Consider the following 16,274-nt stretch of genomic DNA (forward strand, 5'->3'; position numbering starts at 1 on the left):
ATTCTTGTAATCCCCCTGCTGCAGAGTGTGTTAGAAGAGTGAACCTAGCCTGGGCAAGGCACTGGGGGAGGAGGGGGAGGAGAGAGTTAAACCAAAATTCAAAACAGTGCAGTTCTTTAGACAGCCAAGTGATGGTATCTTGGGGAAGTTCCTCTTCTGTCTCCCCTTGTTGAGATTTCAAAGCAAAATAAATCCTCACATCTGGAGGAAAAGGAAAAGGAAAAAAAAAACAAAACAAACAAACAAGTCCCCCTCCCCTGGACAAACTCCACCTGCAGGAAGTTTGCCAGGCAGAGTGTCTCGGGCTTAAGCTGACAGCTTCAGAGAGTGGTATTTATCTCTGCCATCGCCTCTGTTGAGAGAGACAGGCTGGCTGTGCCCGATGATGTCCCCATCTTCCCCAAAAAGGCGGCATTGCCTCGTAGTCCTGCAGTGGGTTGATTGGGAGGCAGAATCTGTCCAGTGCACAGGCCACACAGCTGGAGGTTAGCAACAACCTGCTGCCTCTCCAGGTTCAAAGGTCTCCAGGCGGATCTGCTGAGCCCTGACTTTCCTTTTATCTCAGTAAGCAGAAGCCGGCTGTGTAAACAGCTGCCCGGAACAGGCCAGTCCCAAGGGTTTAAACTTGAAGGGGTGGATGGGTCTTTTGAAAAGGACTCTTGAGTATACGTTGGAACAGATGTGCATGTGCTCCTTCCTTATCGGACGTTTCTCCCTCGAGGAGGACTGCACAAAGTCCATGCGGGAACAATTTGTGTTGGCCACCAGCAAAGCCTGGGTGATCTTGTGTATCCCCAAGAGTAATTACTGCTCTCCGAAGACAAGACTTGGGGACTTTGGAAGGCACCATACCTGGCTGAATGGCGAGGAATGTGGGGCTGGAGTCATACTGAGCAACGCAAACTTGGCTTTCTGGCTGTGGGCTCTCAGCAGAGTTACCTGTTGGCTCTGTCCCTTCTGATGTGTAGAGGTTTTTTTTTTTATGATTTTTAAAATTTATTTATTTATTTATTTTTTTGGGTTCTTTTTTTCGGAGCTGGGGACCGAACCCAGGGCCTTGCGCTTCCTAGGCAAGCACTCTACCACTGAGCTAAATCCCCAACCCCACATTTATTTATTTAATGTCTGTAAGTACACGGTCACTGTCTTCAGACACACCAGAGGAGGATATGGGATCCCATTCCCGATGGTTGTGAGCCACCATGTGGTTGCTGGGAATTGAACTCAGGACCTCGTGAAGAGCAGTCAGTGCTCTTGACCGCTGAGCCATCTCTCCAGCCCTTGTTTTTGTTTTTCTCAGTTGTGTAGCCCTGACTGTCCTGGAACATACTCTGTCGACAGGCTGGCCTTGAACTCCCAGAGATCCACATGCCTCTGCCTCTGAGTGCTAAGGTTAAAGGCATGTGCATACCTGACTCTGATTTTATTTGTTGAGACTGAGGATGGGGCTGGAGAGATGGCTCAGTGGTTAAGAGCACGGACTGCTGTTCCAGAGATTCCGAGTTCAATTCCCAGCGACCACGTGGTGGCTCCCAACCATCTGTAATGCCTTCTTCTGGTGTGTCTGAAGACAGTGACAGTGTACTCATATACATGAAATAAATAAATCTTAAAACAAAAAGAAAAAGTCAGGCTGGCCTTGAACTCTGACCTCCCCAGTGCTGGGAACACAAGCCTGGGTCACCACACCTGGTCTTAACTTCTTCATATGTTAGTGTGCACATATCACCATAACTATTCTCTCATATTCTCTCTCTCTCTCTCTCTCTCTCTCTCTCTGTGTGTGTGTGTGTGTGTGTGTGTGTGTGTGTGTGTGTAAGTAGACTTACTATACAGTTCCAACTGTCCTTAAACTCTTGTCACTCTCCGGCCTCAACCTCCTAATCACAGCGGATGTGGCGATTCCTAACTTTTTGGTTTAAGTTGAAATACAGCGGTGGTGCGGGCTGTGGCTTAGCAGTCAGAGTGATGCCTAGCAGACACACAGACTTGGGTTCAGGCCTCAGTTTTCTATAAACCAGTTGTGGTGCATACTTGTGATCCCAGAGGAGGCATGGGGGTCAGAGGTTCAAAGTCATCCTTTACTTCATGGCACGTTTGAAACCAAAGTGGGCTGCATAAGACTCTGTCATTCGTGTGTGTGTGTGTGTGTGTGTGTGTGTGTGTGTGTGTGTATATATATATATATGAAAAGATAAGATCCAGTGGTTTTAGCCTGGCCTCTGTTTGCACCACCATTGCTTCTGTCTGACTCTAGAACAAGTTCATCAGTAACGATTATGTTTTAATCATTACCTTTTTTTTTTTTTAATTTTAATCCTTCAGCCCCTAGAAGATGCCTCTGATGGAACGGGCTCTGGGAAGCTTCTCTGGCCCCGTGGCTTTGAACAGGAGCTCAAGCCGGAGGCCATTTAAAGCCCTGGCTGTTGTATCCTGAGGACCACAGGTCAGGAGAAGATGTCTGTAATTTTAGACGACGACGTGCTGCTCATCCTGACCTTGGACGAGGAGCTGAGTGCGCCGCTGACTCCTTCCAACGGCCTGGGCCAAGAAGACCTGCCCAGCAAAAGTAAGGGCCTGGTGGGCAGGTGGGCGGGGCTCAGTCACGGCGGGTGGCCTTCAGTCTCCATGAGGAGGGCCCTGTCACCCTAGGAGACTGTGGGTGTCTGATGCCGCAGTCCAGCTGTGCAGTGCTTTTGGGGTCCCTCTGTGCACCCTCTCTTCTTTTTTTTTTTTTTTTTTTTTTTTTTTTCGGAGCTGGGGACCGAACCCAGGGCCTTGCGCTTCCTAGGCAAGCGCTCTGCCACTGAGCCAAATCCCCAACCCCGCACCCTCTCTTCTGACACAGCTTTGACGCTGTGCCAGGAGACCTCAGGCAGGCCTCGGTCTTTGTTAATGAAAACATCTCTCTGAGTCGAGATGAGCTGCTCTCTCCAATGCCTCAGAATGGGGTGGAGGGCGAGCCTCGTGGTGTCGAGCCTCGTGGTGTATTGATCAGGGCTTCAGGGTTTCACGTCGTCTTTCTGGGAATTGACGCCTGCTCCGGAGTAAACCCGAGAGAGGAGACGAGCTGTACGCGTTTTTAAGTGTCTTTCTGGCAGAGGGAGAAGCCTTAAAACCCTTCCTGGTCCCCATCCCGAAACCATGTCTTCATTTGCTCTGGATGAGGGTTCAGGAGAGGCTCAAAATAACTCACCTTTGCGGAGGGTCTAGAGAAGTTTGGGAACAGGGCTTCAGGGTGTCCTGGTGAGTGCAGACAGCCTGCCAGGGTGGAGGGTCAGAGGATGCCATGCAGCCCACACCCATGGGGGAAGATGCCATGGACCGAGTAGTGTTGAACCTGGCACCCCCATCTCCTTTGTCCACAGTTAGTCTTTGGGAATCTCAGAGGCTCCCTGGGAAGGAAATGAAGGAGAACAGTGTTCCACAGTGAGGATGCTGGAGGGGCTGACTCCCTGCACATCACAGCTGCTGCCCCCTCACGCTCACCGCCATCCCCAAGAGGCTGTGCTGGGTGGCCCCAGAGGATCAGGCAGGGAAGAGAGTCCTATTTCTCCTAAGGGCCGTGCAGGCTTGCAGAACCTTCTGGCTCTGACTCCCGGTGTCAACCAGCTCTCTTTCCAAGAGCTCCTCCACAGAAGGCCGTATCTTTCATGTTTTACAAAGGAGGAAACTTGAGGGCCAGAGAGGTTGAGTAAGTTTCCCAAGGCCACACAGCCAGCTAGTGAGTGCAGAAAGATCTGAACTCGGGCCTGCCTGACTAAACTTTCTTCCCTTCTCCTTCCTTTTTTCTTCTTCCTCAAAGTCCTCCCTCTCCTTCCTCCACCTTCGTTTTTTTTTTTTTTTTTTTTTTCTCTCTTCTTCACCAGCTCTTAACACGCATGGGCGGAGGGTTGGTTGTTATTTTTATCTGAGTTCATTTATTTGCTGTCTTGAGGTTTCAACCCCGGGGCCTGGCAGAAGCCAAGCTTGTCATGTGACCTCAAGACAGTTACTGCTCCCTGTATTTTACAGAGGAGGGATCAACCTCCGAGAGGTGACCTGACTTGGCCAGGGTCACACAGCCAGTGGCCAGAGCCCTCTCTGCTTGTTCCTCTCATACCACTTTGGAGCTGCTCTGGGGAGAGAAAGAGAGAAGCGGGGTGGAGGGGAAGGGGGAGGAGGAGGGAGAGGGGGGGAGGGAGAGGGAGAGGCAAATGAGTTTTAGGGGACACCCCTTCAGGAGAATATCCGTCACCTGCAAAAGGGAGTGAATGGGGTAGGGTGGCTTGCTTGTGTCTGCCAAGAGGCGGGCCCATTTCTAAATGGCAACCTTGGCTGTCTTTGGGCTCTTCGATCTCTCCAGAGTGCCTGGGCTGGGGGCGGGATGCCAGGAAGTTTCTGATCCTGCAGTCCCATGCCAGGAAGTTTCTGACAGCAACCCTGTTCTGTTCCAGAAGGAGGCCTTCAGCTCGGGGCCACCCGTGAGGCCACCGGGTCTTGCTGAGGTCTGTAGCTGATTCTCGCTTCAGAACAGAAACCTACGTCCCTCGCCACAGAGCACTGTGTTTTCTGCTTAGGGCACTCGTGCCTCAGTTTCCCCTCTCACACCATTACAGGGTGCTTTCTGAAAGCTCCGAGAAGCAGAGGCTATGTCCCCCATAGCTGGCTGAAAGGCAGGAGCTCTCTAAGGACAGGTGTTGCCTTAGTGGTGGTTTCTATTGCTATGGTAAAACACCATAACCTGAAGCAACTTGGGGTGGGAAAGGCTTCTTCTTAGATTTCTAGGTAGCACCCATAACAGAAGGAACTTAAGACAGGAACGTGGAGGCAGGAACTGATGCAGGGGCTATGGAGGGGTGTTGCTTACTGGCTTGCTCCCCATGGCTTGCTCAACCTGCTTTCCTAAAGAACCCAGGACCACCAGCCCAGGGATGGCCCCACCCATAATGATCTAGGCCCTCCCATATCAATAATCAATTAAGAAGATATACTGCAGACTTCCTACAGGGCAGTCTGATAGGCAGCATTTTCTCAAGTGAGATTCCCTCTTCTAAAAGAACTCTGGTTTATCTCCAGTTGATATAGGAAACCCGCAGACCTCTGTCCAGGCGTAGGTATTTCAGGCTCTGATTTTCACATTGTCCTGAGGTTCTCTACTGTCTGAGCTGTCAGCATGAACCACACCCAACCTAGCAATTTCCTCCTGTCCTAAAACTGTTTGGGGACTGTCCCCTCCCTACATGGTGGACTCAAGCGGTTTTGCTCAGTGCCTTCTTTCCTGCCTGATCCTGTTCCTGGGGATAGCCAATGACGTCAGCCAGCCTCCAGTCCAACAAGTCTCCAGTGCTGTGTAGAGCACGGGCTTTGGTCCGGCAGTCGGTTTGGAAAACATTCCTGAGCCTTCTGTTTGCTGGAGGATTCCAGTTTGAGCTGAGAATTCTTCCTGTTTACACAGTCCCTTGGGATCTGTAAGCCTCCCTTTAGAGAGTTAATGAATCACGTCCCTGCTGTCTCGAGAGCCGCCTGTAGTAATGATTCAGCCATCTGGTCACCACCGGGCCCTGACTTCCATTCATCTTTGGACCTTAGCTTAGTGCCTACAGGTGCAGGGACTTCTCAGGCCATGGGGAAAAGGAACTGAGCTGAGTTTCTGGGGCCTCGAAGCAGGTAGGTGTGGCTGACAAATGGCCCTTGTCAGACGTATGTGACAACCTGCCTTGCCTAGAGCCAGTGGCTAGAGACTCATCTCTCCCAATAGATACGTCATGGTCCTGGAGGCCCCAGGCCTCAGTCTGTCATGGCTGCAAACCCTGAAGACCTTCATTTTACCCCAGTTACCTTAAAGATACCATCTTGAACCCCAAGTGCTATATTCTGAGGCTCTGGGAGTCAACACTTCAAACACAGGGATTTACTTCATTTACATTTACTTCATTTGATTTCGTGCGCGTGCGCGTGCGCGCGCGCGCGCTTGCATGCCTGTGTGCGTGTGTATAGACTGTGACACATGTGTGGAGGCCAGAGGATGACCTGCAGGACTCTGTTCTGTCCACTGTGTGCATCCCAGGAATCAAACACTGGTCACTGGACTTGGTGGCCAGGGCCTTTACCCACTGGGTCATTACCACAGCCCGGGAATGTTTTTCATTGTTTTGTTAATGGGGAGAGAGGTATTTGAGCCTGGGTCTGTCTGGGTTGCCAAGGCTGACTCCGGGAACTCCCTGTCTCCCTGGAGTTCCAGGGAGTGGACCACCACACCTCTCTCTCGTGGTCCTTGCGGCCCACAGTGCTTGTAACCTTTCCCCCAGTGGCCCCTGACTTCGTGTGAGGTCTTCAGTTCAGGAAATGCAGGGTTTGGATCTGGTGACGTGCGGACTTTACACAAATCTTTGGCTCCAAGGGCGGCTGGGGGGATGTTAGTGAGTGACTCACAGGCAGAAGGGTGTCAGGCTGATGACAAAGGAGGTAGTTAGGGGTGAGGTATTTAAAACTTGGAAACCAAGCAAGAACTCAGGGAAGGGTCCTGGGGCTGACAGGTAGCAGAGTGGCTAGAGGCCACCAGTAATCTGCATAATCTGCATGTGTTGGGGTAGCGATCTCTGCTGCGTGTGCACACTCCAGTCTATACCATGGATGTGCCAGGCAGCTCCTGGCAATTCACACTGGGACTTGCCCCTTCACACTAGGATTTGCCCCTCCCCCCCTTTTAGCCAACACATGCTTTTGCTGTACCATGGTCTTCTGGCTGCTTTGCTATGACAGTGTTGTAGTTTTGAGGTGACAAGGTGGTCAGGGATAGGGCCTAAGGGGACAGAGCAGAGAGTCTTGACACTCAGGCCTTGGACACTGTGCCATATCTATAGGGAAGGCTGCTGCCCCTACACAGACCTCTGGGTGACACTCAGGCTCCTTCTCTAGAAATCTCATATAGGCTGAGCCAGCTGGTGCCAGGTACCATCTAGATGAGCAGAGCTGCTGACCTCAAGCAGACACGGCCAAGAGGAGCTGGGATGGAGCCCCAGGACTGTTCTGGAAGGGCAGTCAGCTCAACGGTCCCTCTGTGCAGCAGTCCGACTGTATAGCTCTTTCTTAGGCCAAACATCCCAGCATGCTTGTCAAAGAGGCAAGAACCTGCACCCCCCACCCCCAGGGTCCTCCAAGGCTTTTGTCACGTGTAACCTGTGCGGTGGGGTGGCTGTGTGGATTCTGGAGCCAAGCCCCAAGCCTCTGTTCCTAGCTGAAGACATAACTAGCTTCTACAAGTTATAGCATCCCAGCAGTAGAGCAGGGTTCTTACAGTTGCCCAGCCAGGGGGGCAAGGACTTGGTGAAATGTTGCAGATCACATGGTCTGTGCATGACACTATGCACAGCTATGACATAAGTAGGTGATAAGGCCGCAGACTGGGCTCTTCCTTGAGACCTGAACCCTCACTCCCATCCCAGCAGGTGCCTACCAGCAGGCAGGGACACTGAGACAGTGTAGCGGTTGTATCTCTTCACTCTGGTCCCAGCAGGTGCCTATCACCACACAGGGACACTGAGACAATGTAGCGGTTGGAATCCAAGCACAATTAAGTTTCCACAACCTCCCACTTACCCTGGCCACCTGGCCCTGCCAGAGTCATTCCTCTGACTTTTATAGGGCTTTACCAAGGCAGAATGCCGGATGTCACCAGATTGTTGGTGGTACCGATTAAAATGAGGGAGCACCCAGCATGCTGAGACGGATCCTCATAATGGAGACGCAAAGCCTTACGCTTCCTGGCCCTCTGCATCTTCATGGGGGGATCCTGTCTGTTGCCTCGGGGCCCCCTGCCACGAAATGCCATCTCTTCCTCTGCATGGAGAAAGCTACTGCATCTAAATGGCAGGCGCAGCAGCTGGGTGCGGGCCGGCACCTGCTGCCCTGTTCCGCCGATCACCCGAAGGAGGTCTGAGATCATACATGCTCTGGAAGTATTTTATGAGCCAGAACAGTTGACTTCCCAGCCTCCAAGTCAGGGAGGGGAGGGACATGGGAGCAGCTGTAGGATTTACTGTGCTGTTGATTTGGTGGTTTCTGGCCCCAGTGTCTCCTGGGACTGTCTTGAGTAACAGCGGGAGGCCCTAGGAGGAAACCCCATGCATACATACCCTTACAGAAAGGAACCAAGACTGAAGTCAGAAGCACTGGGGTCCTTCATGGTCGGTGATCTGAGGGGTAGGTAACTCTTCCTTCTGGCTGAGTGGATTCCCTGATGGGGGCATTCTCTGGCTCAAACTCCTCTCCCCGCTGCCCAGAGTGAGAAAGTTCACAGCGGCCTGTGGGGCGGCTCCTGGAATGCAGCACGAGAATGTCCCCTGTGGCATCGTGACCCTGCAGACATCTAGGTCAGTGCTTTCAAGATCCTTCCACTGAGAGGAATCTGAGGTTTTTCAGAGGTCAAAACCTGTGTCATAAAGGCATGCTTGGCATAGCTCTGTGTCTCCATCAGGGTGTGAAGGTTGAGGGGGCAGGATCCGGGGAAGGGGATCTCACCCCCAAGTTGCTTTCTGGCTTCGGTTTTCCAAACTGAAGTATGTGCCGATCCACGGTCCCGTGTGGCATCCAAGGCGGCGTTCTTCATTGTCAGAATGGCCACCCTGGTGGTGTCTTGTTGTAAAATGTCTGTGGGATCGCCCGGTGGCCTGGACAGAGGGCAAGGGAAAACCCCAGCTTCCTGTCGTGAGCCAAGACTTCCTCCTCCATGCACCCTCCCCCACCTGCCTTTAGCACCATCCCTTTACTTGAACCTCTGGGTTCGTTTTGGCTACAAAAATACGATGTGTCAGGAATCAAGATTAAGGGCCAGGAAAGGAAGGACCAGGCAGGATGCGCTTGGAGTGGGGAGATAACCGCAGGCCATGTGGATCCCAGATGTTGGATCCCTGTGGCAGGCGAGCAATATGGAGTGGTTGGGAGATACTCCAGACTGGGGGGCCACTGACCATTATGTCTTTGGTTCCTGTGACTCCTGACCTTCTTTGCTTCCTGTCAGGAGTATAGCTGGGGTTGGAAGTCTTGGGCCAGGCACAGTGGTGTGTATAACCCGGGGCCTGGAAGGCTGAGACAGGTAGATCATTGGGTCAAACCCAGAGAGTGTACTTTTGAACACTCGGGGTTGTGGTGATTGAAGAAGCAGCCTTGGACATGCTGGCATGTGTGCTCTCCACTGGGGCAGCTGTCGCCCTGCTCTGTCGTCACAGGGTCACAGGCTGGCACTGCCAGAGCCAGCTAAGGACGTCTTAACACCGGCTGCCTCCTTACGCCAGCAGATCGCATCAAGTCAAGGAAAACAGTGCCCACATGGCCAGCCACCTGTCCTGGTCTGAGGTCACCACCCCTGGGTGCCATTCAGGGAGTGTCAGAACCGGTTGAGGCAGACTTAGCCTGTCAGGCAGAAAATGGAGAGTGCAGAGGGGCCAGTTTCTGTCCTGCCTGGCTTCAGGCTTCTTCCTCTTCCTCCTTCTCTTCTTCCTCCCCCTCTCCCTCCTCCTATCCCTCCTCCCCCTCCTCCTCCTCCTTCACCAGTTTTTAATTTTTTTGTGCTATAGCTTCAACCCCAAACCCCATGTATGCCACAGGGGTGCAGCACCGAGCCATACCCTTCTTGCAGTGACTTGCCTTCGATCTTAGATGATAGCGAGGGATTATTTATTCTTTCAGTTTTGCCTTTTTTTTTTTTTTTTTTTGACAGTGCTAGGAATTGTGGCCTCAGCCACACTAGCTGAGGACTCTGCCACTGAGCTACACGCCCAACCTAAAGGTGTCTATAGGTAGGCGTGTGTTCCATCTTTGATTTTGGGATATAGAGCAGAGATTCAAGGAGTTACATGTTTAAAGAAATAATTGTGTGGGAGTTGGAGGGGTGGCTCAGTGGTTAGGAGCACTGGTGGCTTTAGCAGAGGACTTGGGGTTCTGTTCTCTGGACCCACATTAGGTGGCTTACAGCCACCTGTAAGTACAGTTCCAGGGTGAAATGGCGCCCTCTTTTGGCCTCCACGGGTATCTGCACTCACATCATGCATACACACACACACACACACACACACACACACACACACACACGTGTGCACACAGATGAAAACAGACAATGATTTTAAAAGTTTTTTAAATGCAATGATTTGTTACCTGGCCCTTCTTAAACCTTTCCCATCTTTATTAGCTAAGAAGGTGATACTTGCTAATGGCCGACTCATTCGTCTTTAGGACGGTGCCCTGGTGGTTGCAGGAAACACCCGAGGAGGCGTTGACAGGCCGGGGAGCATGTAGTGTGCCCATTTTGCTGCAGTGATTTTGCCACTGCTACGAATCTGGAGATAGAGGTTTGCCAGAGGGATCTCGACCCACAGGTTGAGAATCGCCGCTCTAGCGATTTTTTAGGTGGAGTGCATATTAAAGGCACGATGACCAGGAAGTGAAAGTCTGTCCCTGGAGATGAGTCAGAGAGAGCTCTGCTGTTGTGCGTGAGTAACATGGCAGTGTTTTGATTACAGGGTGGAGTGGGGAGCCAGGATCCTGAGGGCACCTTGCCTCCACCCCAGGCTTGTGCTGAGGTGAGGAAAGAACACCAGAGTGATGGAGAAGACACAGGTGCCTTAAGCAGGGGCTGCTGTCGTGCTGCAGGGCTCTGAAGATTCACCCCATCTGCCCCCAGAAAGGTGCTGGAAAGGAGTGACAGGACCAGGTGGGGACCAGGGTGTGGCCGAGCATGTACAAGGCCCTGGGTTCAATCCCAACCAGCCAAAAAAGGGGAGAGGAGTTGGGGGAGGAAGAAATGACAATGTGGTAGCATTCCAGGACACCACGGTGCCTGTTTGGTTGGGCTCAGTTGGGCTCAGTGTTTAGTGGGCACCTGAGTAGTCAGGTAGGCATTGTGCTTGTTCTAGCCCGAGCCTTACCTTCTGAAACCTCAGTTTCCCACATTCTCCTATGTGCCTAGTGCCTTAGGTCCAGAGTTTGTAGTCCTTGCAGTGAGTTCCTATTGTCCCACTGTGGTAGGAGACATTAGAGCACAGGGAGACATCGCTCAGCTAGAGAGGGCTGGATCTGTTCAGGCATCTGGGTGATCGAGGGCAGGCCTTCTCAAACTCTTTCTACTTACAAACCCTTCTTCTTCTTCTTTTTTTTTTTTTAAAGTCTTACGATTTATTTATTTTATTTATAAGTACACTGTAGCTGTCTTCAGACACACCAGAAGAGGGCATCAGATCCCATATACAGATGGTTGTGAGCTACCATGTGGTTGCTGGGATTTGAACTCAGGATCTCTGGAAGAGCAGTCGGTGCTTTTAACCCCTGAGGCATCTTTTCAGCCCCCTAACAACCCCTTCTTTACAACCTTTTTAAACATTTGTTTACTGTGTGTGTGTATACACGTGAACATGTGGTAGTCAGAGGACGATTTACAGGAGTCAGTTCTCACTTTCCAACATGTGGGTCATGAGCATCAAACTCAGGCTGTCAGATCTGAAGGCAAGGGCTTCACCACTGGGTCATCGTGGTGGCCCAAGAAATTTATTTTAAAACAATCCTTTGAGATATCTATCTATCTATCTATCTATCTATCTATCTATCTATCTATCTATCTATCTATCTATCTACTAGTATATATATATATAATTTTACCATTTATTAAAGATGGAGACAGATTTGCATCCTGAGTAAGACGGACGGGATTGTTTGCTTTAACATGCAGGATCAAATCTTGGCTGAGTACTTGACACTGACGGATGCAGGGACTCTGTTTCTGAGAACTGATCAATATTTGGAGTTGATCGTCAACACGGAGGACGCTGCTTTGCATAAACACTTAGTGCACAGTGGCAGGAGCAAGTTTAGCCTCCTCTCAAACGGTTGAAAATTCCTGTCCTAATCCTAGACCAGAATTGACTTAGTGCTCTTTTTTTTTTTCTTTTTTTTTTTTTCTTTTTTAAGTTTAAGAAACCCAAGTTAGCAACTCGGCCATCAATGTTTAAAATCGAACGCTCTGACAGTACAGTCCAAAGTTACGTGTGCTGGGGAATGGCTATAGGAAAAGAATTTAGAGTCTTTGGTTTTCGTAACTAACCTGTATTCAGTTAGGTCACCAACACAAATTTAAAAAAATGGGATCTGGGGAGGGGAGGAGTCAACACTGGGATGAGGGACCAGGCCTCTCTGGCAAGGGATATAGACAGAAGAAGTGTGGTGTGGCCATTGGTGCAGGGCGGGGAAGATCGTAGTGAGGTCAGAGGGTGTAGAGTGTGGGGAGAGCCTGGCCCCTGGCGTCAGATCAGATGAACGTGAATCCAGCGCCCGGCCAGCACATCTCTCGTTCATGAAGAGATGGTCACACTAAGACTGTCCTTGGAACGGTCAGTCCTGAGGTTGAAATGGAACCCTCTGAGCAAGTGCATGGCTTGTGCTATTCCGGGTGATGGCTTCTGGACCTCAGCTTACAGAGAGGCCATCCTGCCGTGAAGTGCCTGAGCGGGGAAGTGTGTTAGGTGGGTGTTAGTGCCTGTGACGATGTGATAGATGCTTGTCCAACAGGGTGGGTTAGTCTTAGAGACTCTGCCCATGTGGTGTGGCGGAGCCAGGTTTGGGGGTTTACTCTCTGGTTCAGGCTCCCCAGCATTCCCTGAGCTCCCCACCACCACCACCACACAGGGCCATATGCATTACGTCTTGCCCATCTGCACAGCCTGCACGCCTAGCACCCTCCTGCTTCAGAGGTGCTAGGGAATATCTGGGCCATGGTGAACTGCTTGCAGGACTGTCCCAGGCCACTGTGCCCTGGCCAGGGAGGTTCTTAGATTAGTGTCATCCTGGCAGCAGGAGGCCAGAAAGCAGGAAGTGAGAGCCACCCTCCCATGCCCTTCCTCATCCAATCCGCCCAGACCCAGATCACAGAGGCCTCCGAGTCTAGCCCACTGTCCCAAGCACCTGCTGTGGCCCTGTTTCCACCCTGTCCCCAAGCCTCCATCCTGACCAGGGATGGGCAAGTGTCCCACTGCTCAGCGGAGTGGCAGAGCCCTATGACTTTTCCCTCACAAAGCAGAAACCCGCTCTCCAACGCTTTGAGGTGTGATGCAGGGTATGGTTTCTCTGTGGAAGACCCCGTTATAATCAAAGGGACTCTCTGGAGAAAGTCGTGGAGGTGTCCTGACCCACCTGCCAGTCCTTCCCCATTCTCTGCAGGAGTCACCCTCGCTCCTTGGGTGGCAAGCAAGTAAAGGGGCTACAAGCGTGCCCTTGGGGTGTGTTGTGCACACGTGTCGACATTACAGGCACGCACCCCCACTCATACACATGTGGGGTTTGTTCCCGTTCTGCAGTCAAGCTTGTGGAGATGTGGTATAGCTGGTCTTTGCTACTTTGTGGGTTTTTCTCCCCATATTTATCTCCCCCAGTTTCATCCCCAATCACTAGATAAGAGGGGAAGGAGAGAGAGACAGAGACAGAGAGACAGAGAGATAGAGACAGAGACAGACACAGAGAGACACAGAGAAAGATCTGTGAATCTAAGTTTTCCCTTCTTGTTTCTCCTTTGAGCACAGTTACTAACAAACTGTGACCAACCCCCTTGAAGACCTCGTGGGGGCCCTAGCATTTACACACCCTCTGTAAATTCCCAGAATTCCAAATGTCACACAACTGCAGAAACTGTCTGCAGCTGGCAGAACCACACCTCTGCTAGAGCACAAGGCTGCTGAGGACAGTCTGAGGAAGCCCTATATCCACACATCTGGGATTAAAACAGAAACATGTTCTTGTAATATTTCTGTGTTTTTTTTAAAAAACAGTAATCAACATTCCAGAATTCTCACTATAATGTGGGAGGAAGGCATCAAGCCACAGGGCCTTTTCCTTTGGCAAATGCTTGTGGGTCTCCTTGGCCAGGTGACAGAGAAGGAACTGGTGATGACCCCCAGGGCCTTGTTCTGGCTGCCTTAGACCAAGTGTCTGCTCAGGTTCTAGAACATTCCACTAATAGAGTTCAAGGCCAGCCTAGGCTACAGCGTTGTGACCTTATCCCAGAATAAGCAGAGGGGAAGAAGACAAGTTGATGTTGGCAGGTCGTCTGGGAAAAGATGAAGAGGAGAAGATGCTTGAGTCCTGAGTGACTCTAGGAAGGCCAATTCTCAAGCTAGAGAAGAAGCTGGTTACAGGCAGCCGGCTGACTGGTTCAAGCCTCAGGCTATCTGGCAGTGAGGGGAAGCACACAGTTGACAGCCCAGGAGACTGGAAGACGAGTCCCAGCCATGTGCCCATCTGAGTTAGATAAGGAGGGTTGTTTTAATTACTAAGTGTCCCAGCCTGATGGTGCAGGTCTGTGAGCCTACCACTCCAGAGGCAGAGAGTTCAAGATAAGCCAGGCTCCTGTGGTTTTCTTTTCTTTTCTTTTTCTTTTTTTTCGGAGCTGGGGACCGAACCCAGGGCCTCACGCTTGCTAGGCAAGTGCTCTACCACTGAGCTAAATCCCCAACCCCTTCTGTGGTTTTCTTTCACAGAAGTTAGACCATACAGACCTCCATTAGGCCTCAACTAACAAAATAAATAGCACACTTTTTTTTTTTTTTTTTTTTTTTTTTTTTTTTTTTTTTTTTGGAGACAGGATAATGTGTAGCTTAGGCTGGCCTCAAACCAAGAATGGTCTTGAATTTCTGATCCTCCTGCCTCCACCTCCTGAGTGCTGGGAGTGCAAGTGTGTATTCCATACCCAGCCGATTAAGTTTAGCTTGTTCTGTTTTGACGTTATGGGTGGAAAAATTTCTGCGTCTGGTCATCTGACAACCGGTCTCTTTATCTGCTGCTTCATGAACTAAATTTATACGACTAGAATAAGCTTACTTAAAAAAAAACAAAAAAAACAAAAACAAAAACAAACAAACAAAAAAAACCCAGTAGATTCTGGTCAGCAGGATGGCTCAGTGGGTAAAGGGGCTTCCCGCACAAGCCTGGTGACCTGTTCAGTTCCTGGAACATACATAAAGGCAGGAATGAGAGACAGAGAGACGGAGACAGAGAGAGAGAGAGGGAGAGGGAGACAGAGAGAGAGGGAGAGGGAGAGGGAGACAGAGAGAGAGGGAGAGGGAGACAGAGAGACAGAGAGATGGAGACAGAGAGGGAGAGGGAGAGGGAGACAGAGAGAGAGAGGGAGACAGAGACAGAGAGATGGAGACAGAGAGAGAGGGAGAGGGAGACACACAGAGAGAGGGAGAGGGAGATAGAGAGGGAGAGGGAGACAGAGAGAGAGGGAGACAGAGACAGAGATGGAGACAGAGGGAGAGGGAGGTGGGGGAAGGGAGAGGGAGAGAGACAGAGAACAAGTGAGCATGAGCAAGTGAGCGAGCACTGGCTCCACAGTGTCCTCTGACACAGTGTATGGCACTGTGCCATACACACCCACCCCACCCACACAATAACGAATAACCGTTTTTAGAAATGACAAAAACGGATTCATAAACGCCAGATGACTTGTACTTCTTTAGCACCAACACCTTATTTCTGTGAAGCCTGTCTTGGTAGTCTACATAAGTCTCTGTATTGGTAGTCTATGTACGTAGCTCAACTGGCAGAGGGTTCCATCCCCAGTATGCGGTAACCCCAGCCTGGTAGTGCAGGTCTGTGAGCCTAGCACTCGAGAGGCAGAGGCAGGAGGCTCAGAGAGTTCAAGATAAGCCAGGCTCCTGGGTCACATTTGCATGGAGAGTGAGACATGTATTGTATGTTTGTTGGTGTGTGTGTGTGCGTGCGTGTGTATGCGTGTATGTACATATGGGGGTGGTCTTCAGATCACAGTTGGCTGGCGTTATAACTATAAACTGCCTCACCTCAGCACATTGCATTGAACTCCGGTCCTCTGCAAGAGACGCAAATGCTTTAAGCACTGAGCCATCTGCCAGCCCCATTTTTGCTTTCCTTTTATTTTTTTTTTGGTTCTTTTTTTCTTTTTTTCAGAGCTGGGGACCGAACCCAGGGCCTTGCGCTTCCTAGGTAAGCGCTCTACCACTGAGCTAAATCCCCAGCCCGCTTTCCTTTTATAACATTGCGCGTGCGTGCGTGCGTGCGTGCGTGCGTGTGTGTGTGTGTGTGTGCGTGTGTGTGTGCGCACTAGGGCTCATATGAGGGGACCAGAGGACAACTCGTGGGAATCACTTTTTCTCCTTCCACCTGTGGGCTCCAGAGATGGGACAGTCTGTCTGGTGTGGTCTCGGGCACCAGTGCCCGGTGAGCCATCTTGGCAGTCCTGTTGTTTGTTTTGAGACAGAGTCTCCTGATGTAGC

General features: G+C 51.0%; 1 protein-coding gene and 1 long non-coding RNA gene across 7 annotated transcripts in view; one reads left to right on the forward strand and one right to left on the reverse strand.

Annotated features, from left to right (window-relative positions):
- The window catches only part of Tpcn1 (two pore segment channel 1), a 56,802-nt gene that overhangs the window by 1,364 nt on the left and 39,164 nt on the right, over window positions 1-16,274 (forward strand). For 5 of the 6 annotated variants that reach the window (XM_039089065.2, XM_039089067.2, XM_039089064.2 and 2 more), the window contains 1 exon segment: window positions 2,326-2,569. In XM_039089065.2, coding sequence (XP_038944993.1) covers window positions 2,458-2,569 — 112 coding nt within the window. In that variant the 5' untranslated portion in view covers window positions 2,326-2,457. 6 annotated transcript variants of the gene reach the window in all.
- On the reverse strand, window positions 2,722-15,593 carry LOC120095848 (uncharacterized). Its single transcript, XR_010056784.1, has 2 exons — window positions 8,503-15,593; window positions 2,722-8,299 (listed from the first exon to the last, which is right to left on the reverse strand). It is a non-coding gene; the product is annotated as an uncharacterized LOC120095848 (long non-coding RNA).

The sequence above is a fragment of the Rattus norvegicus genome, chromosome 12, assembly GCF_036323735.1.
Source record: "Rattus norvegicus strain BN/NHsdMcwi chromosome 12, GRCr8, whole genome shotgun sequence".
In the NCBI taxonomy this organism is placed as follows: Eukaryota; Metazoa; Chordata; class Mammalia; order Rodentia; family Muridae; genus Rattus; species Rattus norvegicus.